At 58.0% G+C, this 9,743-nt stretch overlaps 1 protein-coding gene across 7 annotated transcripts in view; it reads left to right on the top strand.

The window, feature by feature from the left end:
• The window catches only part of LOC100545090 (cyclic AMP-dependent transcription factor ATF-7), a 48,486-nt gene that overhangs the window by 28,236 nt on the left and 10,507 nt on the right, over positions 1-9,743 (top strand). For 5 of the 7 annotated variants that reach the window (XR_014880252.1, XM_085212114.1, XM_085212110.1 and 2 more), the window contains exons 3-5: positions 5,165-5,261; positions 7,039-7,157; positions 9,382-9,516. Coding sequence is in view for 6 of the 7 variants with exons in the window: in XM_085212114.1 (XP_085068240.1) it covers positions 5,165-5,261; positions 7,039-7,157; positions 9,382-9,516 (351 nt within the window). In the remaining variant the exon portion in view is untranslated. Of the gene's footprint in view, positions 1-5,164; positions 5,262-7,038; positions 7,158-7,747; positions 8,656-9,381; positions 9,517-9,743 lie in introns of those variants that run through there. The other 2 variants (XM_085212116.1, XM_085212115.1) reach the window with 2 other exon arrangements.

Genomic DNA, 9,743 nt, shown 5'->3' with positions numbered 1-9,743 from the left:
AAGAGGCTGGATTTCGGCTCCCTGCCCTTCCCTTTGCTCTCGGGAGATGCTGAGCTCCCAAGGAGTCCCAGCACTCGCTGTCGGACGCGCAGCCATCATCTCCTTTGTTAACATTTCCCTGCAGTGCAGCTCCATGCGCTCTCAGCTCCGTCTGCTCTCCCCCTGCTGAAGCTGAGCGGCTGCCTCTCCCCGCTCTGTGCTGCTGGTGGGGTGGGGGAGGATTGATGGCTCTCCCAAGGTCACAGCGGTGCTGCTGGGAGTCGAGTCGGGGCCGTACGGATGATTCACATCCACGCAGGAGCCATCCAGGGCTTCCCATGGGGCAGCCACGCATCCGTGGGCTCCGCTCCGCCCCTCCGCTCAGCTCCGTTAATTACCGCTGCGCCTCTCGAGTTATGTGGCAGCGGTAATTAATACCGGGGTTCTGATAACCTTCCCTTGTCTGGGAAGGAGGCAGGGAATGCTCCGCCGTGTGGAGGTCAGAACTCACTGCAGCTTGGGATAGAAGGGATGGCGGCGTGGGGGATGTGCTGAACCCAAACTGGGGGTTTTGGGGTTTTGGGGTTTGGGGTTCGGGCTGCTCTCCTCCTCCGGAGGACTTTGGCTGTCTGCTCCTCCTCTGCTTTTGTTCACACAGGCTTCTGTTGCAAAGTGGAGGAATGTTCCTTCCTTCCTCTTTGCCCGGTGAAGTGTGGGTGCCCCATCCCTGGGTGCTCAGGGCCATGGATGGGGCCCTGGGCGGCTGGTGGGGGTGGGAGCAGCCCAGGGCAAAAGGTGGGGCTGAGGGGGGGCTTTGGGGCCCTTCCAACCCAGCCATCCCGTGGTTCTGTGATCTTTCAGGACCTTTCCAACCCAACCATCTCACAGTCCTGTGACCTTTAAGAACCCTTCCAGCCCAACTATCCCATAGTTCTGTGATCTTCAAGGACCCTTCCAACCCAACCATCCCGTGATTCTGCGATCCTTAAGGACCCTCCCAGCTCAGGCCGTACAACCATTCCATGCTTCCTGATCCTTCAGCACACCTTGCAGAAACCCCTTTTTGGTGGTGGTCCTGGCAGTGCCCACAGCAGTTCAGACCCATTGGGATCTCAGCCCAGCATCAGATCTGCTCCTCCCCAGGGCTGCGCTGCTGCGGAACTTCAGCTCCGTGCAGGCGGAGGAGACGCAGCGCCTGCTCAATGATAGCAATTAAAAACCATTTAATGATAATGAAAAGTTGAGGGCGGTTTCTGAAGGAGTTCTCCCCTCCGTCCTTGGCCGAAAGCTTCTCTCCTCGCTGCACTGTTGGACAGATGGCTGCTGCCCCCCCCCAACACCTGCATTCAGCACAGGGGATGTGTGTGAGAAGCCCTCTGGGACAAGCAGAGCTATAGAAATGTAAATTAAATTATTTACCTGCTCCCAGCTAAATGCTCTGCCCTTCTAGCCAAGGAGGAACGGGGTGGGATGGGATGGGATGGGATGGGATGGGATGGGCTGGGATGGGCTCCAGGAGCTCCGTGACAAAGTGCTGGAGCAAACTTGGAGGTGTTCCCATTGCCCTATGAGTGTGGGGGTGCTCCCCACCCACGGCTGGTTGTGCTGTGTGGGTGCAGTGCCCCAAACTGCTCTTTGCATTCGTCCTCATTGGGATGCTTGGAGCTGCGGTCTCGCCCTTCCTCTGGTGGAAGGGCACTGCTGGACATGGGGTGGTTTTGGGAGTGCAGACACCCCCAAAGATCTGGTAAGAAAACCCAGCTGACAGAAGGGAATGGCAGCAAAGAGAAAACGGGGCTGGAATTGTGATGTGTGTCAGGAGTGGCTGTGCGCAACAGTGGGCAGCAATGGGCAGCAGTGGGCAGTGGGAGACAATGGGCAGCAATGGGAGACAATGGGCAGCAATGGGAGACAATGGGCAGCAATGGGAGACGATGGGCAGCAATGGGAGATGATGGACAGTAATGGGAGACGATGGGCAGCAATGGGAGACGATGGGCAGCAATGGGAGACAATGGGCAGCAATGGGAGACGATGGGCAGCAATAGGAGACGATGGGCAGCAATGGGAGATGATGGGCAGCAATGGGAGATGATGGGCAGCAATGGGAGACGATGGGCAGCAATGGGACACGATGGGCAGCAATGGGAGATGATGGGCAGCAATGGGAGATGATGGACAGTAATGGGAGATGATGGGCAGCAATGGGCAATGCAGCAATGGCAGAATGGCAGACACCACACAGCCCCCAACCACCAGTGCTGGCACTGAGCTGCCGTTCCTCCCTGAGCCCTTTTTGCTCAGCTGCAATGCTGTCACCGTTCTGCTTTGTCTCCCACGTTGTCCGTATCACATTGAGTCAGAGTGCCATTCTGCCTTCCCACATTAACAACAGCTTTGTTAATTGAGCTCTGTGATGAGCGTGGGGCAGCAGGGTCAGCCCCCCCCATCTCTGCTAAGGCTGCAACAGGACTTGTGCTTCCCTGCACGTGAAGTCTCCCTGCTGCAGGGAGCTCTGTGCCATTGCAGTCTCATCTACATTGAAGCTGAATTCTGGCTCAGTGCTCAGCCAGCGCTTTGTGTGCTCTGAATGCCCTTAGCGACGTAAAAACCCATCGAGCGCAGTGCAGTGGGCTCTGCACCATGCAGGGGGTGCAGGTAGCGCTGCACCCAGCATTGCTCTGCGCTGCACCCAGCACTGCTCTGCGCTGCACCCAGCATTGCTCTGCGCTGCACCCAGCATTGCTGTGCGCTGCACCCAGCATTGCTGTGCGCTGCACCCAGCATTGCTCTGCGCTGCACCCAGCGTTGCTCTGCGCTGCACCCAGCACTGCTCTGCGCTGCACCCAGCATTGCTCTGCGCTGCACCAGCGTTGCTCTGCGCTGCACCCAGCACTGCTCTGCGCTGCACCCAGCATTGCTCTGCGCTGCACCCAGCATTGCTCTGCGTTGCACCCAGCATTGCTCTGCACTGCACCCAGCATTGCTCTGCGCTGCACCCAGCATTGCTCTGCGCTGCACCCAGCATTGCTCTGCGTTGCACCCAGCATTGCTCTGCGCTGCACCCAGCATTGCTCTGCGCTGCACCCAGCATTGCTCTGCGTTGCACCCAGCATTGCTCTGCGTTGCACCCAGCATTGCTCTGCGCTGCACCCAGCATTGCTCTGCGCTGCACCCAGCATTGCTCTGTGCTGCACCCAGCATTGCTCTGTGCTGCACCCAGCATTGCTCTGCGTTGCACCCAGCATTGCTCTGCGTTGCACCCAGCAAACAAAGGTTTGCACAATGCACAGCTCTCATCCCCACGCTGTCACAGCCCTCCTTGGTTCTCTCCAAAAAAGATTCCTTTGGGGTGCAGACCGTGTTTACCCAGAGCCCCAAAAATGAGCCGAAAAAAGGCAAAATCCGGGCTGCAAGTGGCACTTGGGGGAATGCAATGCTTGCCATCCCACCCCAAATCCTTCAGCCCCTCCAAAACAGCGGCTGCAGCCACGGCAGCTCTTCAACTGCTGCTGGAGGGGATTGGATATGAAAGGCAGCGCCGTGGCCGTAACTCATCCCATTTTTTTATCCCTCCTTCTACCCCCCCCCCCGTCCCCCCGGCGCTGCTCTCAGTGTAACATGACATGATTTAGGGCTGACGTGCCGGGCTCCGTCTCGGGGTTTTTTTGCTGCATGGGGTTGGGGGTTGGGGGGGGGATGGTGGGCGCCGAGTGCTGCCAAAGCACCCAGATCTGCAGAATGGAGGATTTTCTGCCTTTCCTCTTTTTTCAGCATTTGGAAATGCTGTGTGAGTCCCTCCCCCCCCCCCCCACCTCTGCAGAGGGTTTATGTGCTGCAGATTTCAGTTTCCCTTTGGAAAAATGGGGTAAAAAGTGCAGCTTTTGTCCTTGGGTTGGTTTTGTTGTGCTGCAGGTGGGAATGGTGTGGGTTGGGAATGGGGAGGGGGAACTGGGGAACGGTGGGGAATGGTGGGGAAAATGGGGAACGGCGGGGAGTGGGGAATAATGGGAGATAATGGGAAATAGTGGGAATAATGGGGGCTGGGGATTAATGGGAATATGGGCAAATAATGGGGAATGGGGATGGGGAAACACGGGGAATGGGAAATCATGGGAAATGGGGATGGGAGATAAGGAATGGGGAAAGGGAATGAGAAATAATGGGAAATGGGGAATTCAAGAATGGGAAAGAAGGGGTGGGGAAGGGGAAATAATGGGAAACGAAGAATTGGGAGTGGGAGATAATGGCAAAATGAAAACGGCCCCGTCCCGTGCTGACCCCCATCCCGATGGCTGCGATGCGCCCGCCCTGCAGCCGTGCTTTGTTGCAGCCCACGAGGAGCAGCTCCGTCCTCCTCTGCAGGAGGGTTTGCTTTAACCCTGTCCTCCCTCTGCCCTTCCTGCCTTTGTCTGTGTTCAGGCAGCATCCCGTCCCCGTTGCAGAATTCCGTGGGGTGGCCGTGAGCCCCCCGGCCCCACAGAAATCCCTTGGTTTTTTCCCCGCTGTTCTGCCTCTGGTGGATGTTGGACCGGCTGCAAATCGCACAGCAAAAGAGCCTCATCTGCCCCATCCCAAAGAGCTGAGCAGCCCCTAATCATGGCCTCTAATTAGGGCCGGCATCAACCTGCATTTCCTATCTCAGCTGCAATCTTCAGAAATGGGTTCTCGGCCGTCTCTGTGCCCCTTTCACTGCACACAGTGCTGTTTTCCATCTGAGCAGTGTGCAAACACCACACTGTGCCCCAACCTCATCCCAACCCCAACACCATCCCATCCCCATCTCCATCTCCATCCCCATCCCATCCCATCCCCACCCCATCCCATTCCAACCTCATCCCACCCCACCCCATCCCATCCCCATCTCCATCTCCATCCCCATCCCATCTCATCCCCATCCCATCCCAATCCCACCCCACCCCATCCCATCCCCATCCTCATTCCATTCCAACCCACCCCATCCTATCTCCATCCCCATTCCATCCCCATCTCCATCTCCATCCCCATCTCCATCCCCATCCCATCTCATCCCCATCCCATCCCATTCCCACCCCACCCCATCCCATCCCCATCCTCATTCCATTCCAACCCACCCCATCCCATCCCATCCCATCCCATCCCCAACCCCAGTCCCATAAAACGCAGCCCGCATTGATTCACCCTTTTCTGAACCGTTTCATTTCAGAGGTTTACAAACGAGGACCACCTGGCAGTTCATAAACACAAACATGAGATGACATTGAAATTCGGCCCGGCGCGCACCGACTCGGTCATCATGGCAGGTACTGCTCAGCCCCGCGCCGCGTTAATGCCCACGGCTGCAAGATTAATGCTGGGGAGCAGATGCAGCGAGCCACGTCTCTGCCTCCCATAAAAAGCCCTGTGATCTGCATTTAATCAGGAGGAGAGCGGAGCCGGAGGCTGCTTGCTGACTTTCTGCTCGGTTTTTTTTCCCCTTTCTTTACGGCGGTGTTGGGTTTTTTGGTGGGTTGTTTTTTTTTCTCTCTCTCTTTTGTTTTCCTCCCTTTTTTGTCATGTGGAGGGGGTGATGGGTGGATGGAGGTTCCTCTGGTGCTGGCTGTGCTTTTGGATGTGACAGCAAAGCTCCTTCCCCAGCGCAGGCGTCGGCTTTTCCTTTTTTGGGGTTTTGCTTTGTAAACCCAAACAGCTCTGAGTGCTGCAGGGTCGGCACAGCCCGTATAGAATGGGAAAAAGAAAGCACGTATCGGTGTCTGGCAGCAGAGCATCACTGCTTACTGATGCTCTCCTGCTTCGTTGGGATCCTCTTCTGGGTTTCTGATGGGATGGGGGTTTGTGTAGGGCTGAGAGCAGGAAAATGCTTTCTGCAGCCCTTGGGAAGGACACACTTTCCCCAGATCCATCCCCATCCCCACTTTGGGGCTGATGGGGGAACTGGCAGTTCAGATTGCTGCGAGCCTTTGAGCCAGGCTTAATGTTAGTGTTAGGGCTTAGGTGTAAGGTGTGTGGGGTTGGGTTGGGGTTGGGGTTGGCAACTATGGGTGAGGTCCTAAGAGAGCTGAGGGTGGACCCCAAGGGACACAAAATGGGGAGAATTCGTTCCATGTGGGATCAGCCTCACGGGAGCTGATGGGGAAGGCATTGGGGTGGGGGCTGCAGGCAGGCTCAGTTTGCTGAAGGTCGGTTTTCCTTCACTGAGCCCTTTGCTAAATAGAGGGGAGGTTGGCTTTTCCTCAGTGAACTCCCATCCGTGTTGGCTGGGAGGGGATGGGAGCACAGCTGGGGTCCCAGATCCTCATTTCTGCAGCTCCCAGAGGTGCACACACTCGTGGGTGAGATGCCAGCACAAAACACTTCAGGAAGGGCTGCTTTGTCCAGGGGTTTCCTTGCTCCCTCCCTCGTTAGCTTTGTGCTAACGAGCAGCAGGATTCACCCCCACCAAAACACTGCAGTGAGGATCTGGAGGGTCATAAGGAACAGAGCTCTCCCCGTGCAAGGACTGATTGAAATGGGAATTGGGCACTTCTGGGCAATTCCTGGAGGTTGGGATGGGAGAGGTGGTGGGGTGGGAGCAGTCCTGGTGCTTTGTGGCATCAGGAGAGCGATGCTGAGTGGGGAATGGCCCCAAAATTTTCAGGTCCAGCCCCGAAAATGCTGCAGACGCAGCATCCCACTGAGATCTGCAGCCAGAGCAGGTCGTGGGCTTAATGGGGAGAGGTGTGGGCGAGCAAAGCGTGCTTAATGGACAAACCTTAATGGGGCAGGGAGGGTGAAATATCCCCCGGCTCAAGGGAAGCGTCCCAAGGACCCCCTTCGTGCTGGAAAGTGCAGGGGGTCCCATGCAGGTGGATTGCTGCTGGTGGGTTTCTCCTCCTCCTCTGATCCCTCTGTGCTTTTGGGGTCTGCTCCTTTTGGGGACACCAACCCCACTCCTCCCCTCCGGTGTCGCCCCTGAGGACAGGCAGAGCCCCAGGCTGGGAGGGACAGGACAGGAAAACATCATCAGGTTTTGTGCTGAGCGGGGGGTGCAGGAGGGGCACGGGGGTACGGTGTGAATTGGTGGTGTTGTGATCCCCCCAGATCAGACCCCGACGCCGACTCGGTTCCTGAAGAACTGCGAGGAGGTGGGGCTGTTCAACGAGCTGGCAAGCTCCTTCGAGCACGAGTTCAAGAAAGCCTCCGAGGATGAGGAGAAAAAGGCAAGAGGAGAAGGGCAGCCTGGGCTGGGGGGCTGTGCTGGAGGGCAGACGTTGGGCAGGACGTCCTGCTGTGCGCATGTTGGGCTTTTCCTGTGGGGTGACTCTGGCTGGCAGCCGTGTGATGGGAGCCCCGTTTAGAGCGGGTTGGAAGGGCTGATTATTCCCTTATTCCAAAGAGCAGAGAGGCAGTATCCCAAATGCTGTGCGGGTCGGGGTGGAAAGGACCAACCCTGGGGGCTCCGGGATCTGAGCAGAGTCCCTTCTGAACCTCTCCGGGTGTCAGATCCCCAACGATGCGCCCCAGAGGTGCAGTTCTGGGGTCCCCCCGACAAGGAGCAGGGCAGGGCTCCCCCAGCACCATCCAGATGCTCGGTGCACTGCAGTGGGGAGAGGGGCTGCGTGCAGGAGGGGCTGCACTCACAAAGAGCCCCTCGGCTGCCGGCGGCATCGATCCGGGCTGCCCCCGCCACCCCGGGGCTGAAGGACGGCGGGATCTCATCAGCCAGCAGCTCATTAAGGACGGTTCCCCCCCTTCCCTTCTCAGGGATCGGAGGAGCACAGCTGCGTGCGGGGCTCTTAGGCTGCCACATACATTTACGGGGTTGATGGATGGACGTCCGTCCGCCCGCAGTCAGCGGCGCTGCTCGGAAATAAACCGCGGGAGCAGAGCGGCGTAAATCTTCCCCGAGATGGGGGACGGAGGAATTGGGAACGAGCGCTGCAAAGTGCCTCTCTCTGCTCCTGGCAGCACCAATCCATCTCCGCTCAGCGCTGCGGGGCCGTGCGGGCCTTCCTCCCCTCTGCACCTTTTGTTCTCTGCAGCTCAGAGCGAGGCTGCGCCCCGTTTGCGGTTTCGGGTCGGCGTGGCTGAGCCGCCCGCAGTCTCGCCGCTGGCTTTATAGGGAGACCACCCAGCTCCCGTTGCTCTGCAGCCTTCAGCTCTCGGATATTTGCCTTTTAATTTTTGTTTTGCTCCTCAGGACGGCCGCAGGCAAAATATTCCCACCAGCAATGAGAGATGAGAGATTTCCACCAGCGGGAGAAAGCGGTGGCTCCGAGCTCAGGGGGTGGTTTGGGTGGAGGGGATGTGTTAACCCTCCCCAAAAAGCTCTGCAGACCCCGCAGCCCCCAGCCCTGCTGGCTCTGTGTGCCCCCCCGGAGCTGCTGCTGCATCGCTGCGATGCTCAGAGCGTTGGCTGCCCGCGGCCCCACGGCTGCTGCCGGGTTTTGTCCTCCGTTTCCAAGGGTGGTCCGACAGCAGCCTTAATTAAAACCATGGGAGCAGCGGGAGCTTCCCTGGAGGCACTTTAAGTGGTTCGAAATTTCCCTGCACGTTAATCCCTTCTCCTTTGTGCTTCCCATCTCTGCTTAGCAGGGCAGGTACGTGGCCACAAGCTCCGGTGTAAATCAGCGCCAGAGCAGCCCCAGAGGCACAGATTTACCTTTTTGCCTCAATTTTCCCTCCCTGGAGAGGACTTCAGATGCAGCAGAGGAGGAGGTGTGGGTTAGGGGCTGGGCTGGGCTGCTGAGCAGGGATGGGGGATGGAGAGCAGCTCTGCGGTGCGGGCATTTCTGCCCTAATCTGATGCTCCGTGCAGGGACTTCGTCCGAATCCACCCCACAGCCCCATCCCGCTCCGTTCCCTCCCAGCCCCACAGAAGCAGCCGCTCTCTCGTGTCCCCCCCCTTTGTCACCTCCTTCCCACCCCCACCAGCTCCCCATCAGCTGAAGTGGGGCACGTGGCACTGCAGGCTCCCGGGCTGGCGGCGTGCTGCCATCTGTGGGCATGCAGTCGGGTTTCATTTTAATGGGGAGCCCATGGATGTTTAATAACTCGCACGGCTCTTTGTTTGCTTTCGATGATCGGGCAGTAAAATAATTCAGGCTGATTTATACAACGCTTTGCGGCTCTTTCTGCGGATGAAGGTGCCCTCTGTGGCTCAGGGCTTTGTTACCTGCTCTCCTCCGCAGAGCCCTTTTCGGAAAAGAGGGATGCAAAGAGTCAGGTCTGTCTTCTCAGCACGAGGTGCCATTGGGGCTGTGTGCTCACGGGGCCGGCGCGGCTCCGCTCTCCGCCTCGGGCTCCCAGCTGCTGCTTCAGGACCAATAAATAATAATAATTTGGCAGCTCAGAGCTGCAGCTCTTCCTTTGGGAAAACGAGCGGCCGTTCGGCAGGCGATGTGAGCTCATTGTCCTCTCAATCCGTCGCTGGTTTTTCCGCAGAGCAACGCAGCCCTGGACATGTCGCTGCCCTCCACCCCAGACATCAAAATAAAGGAGGAGGAGCCGGTGGAGGTGGACTCGTCCCCCCCTGACAGCCCTGCCTCCAACCCACGGTCGCCGCAGAGCAAGGAGAAGGTACGTCCGACCCGAGCCCTGGCAGAGGCCTCCCCCCATTTGGGTACCACTGTGGCTCATCTTGTTTGTGAAAGAGAGAGCAACGCTTCTTCCCTCCTTCCCCCCCACCGCTCTTCAGACACACTTAAATCTCCACGTGGAGGTGAAGAGAACCTTCCTGCCTATCCCAGGAATGCTCTTCAGGTGGGGATGAAGTGCAGCAGTGCAGCTTCGCCCCCAGGGTGGGC

The sequence above is a fragment of the Meleagris gallopavo genome, chromosome 31 (assembly GCF_905368555.1).
Source record: "Meleagris gallopavo chromosome 31, MGAL_WU_HG_1.1, whole genome shotgun sequence".
Taxonomy (NCBI): Eukaryota; Metazoa; Chordata; class Aves; order Galliformes; family Phasianidae; genus Meleagris; species Meleagris gallopavo.
The sequence above is the reverse complement of the archived record's forward strand: the minus strand, read 5'-3'. Positions and strand labels throughout refer to the sequence as shown.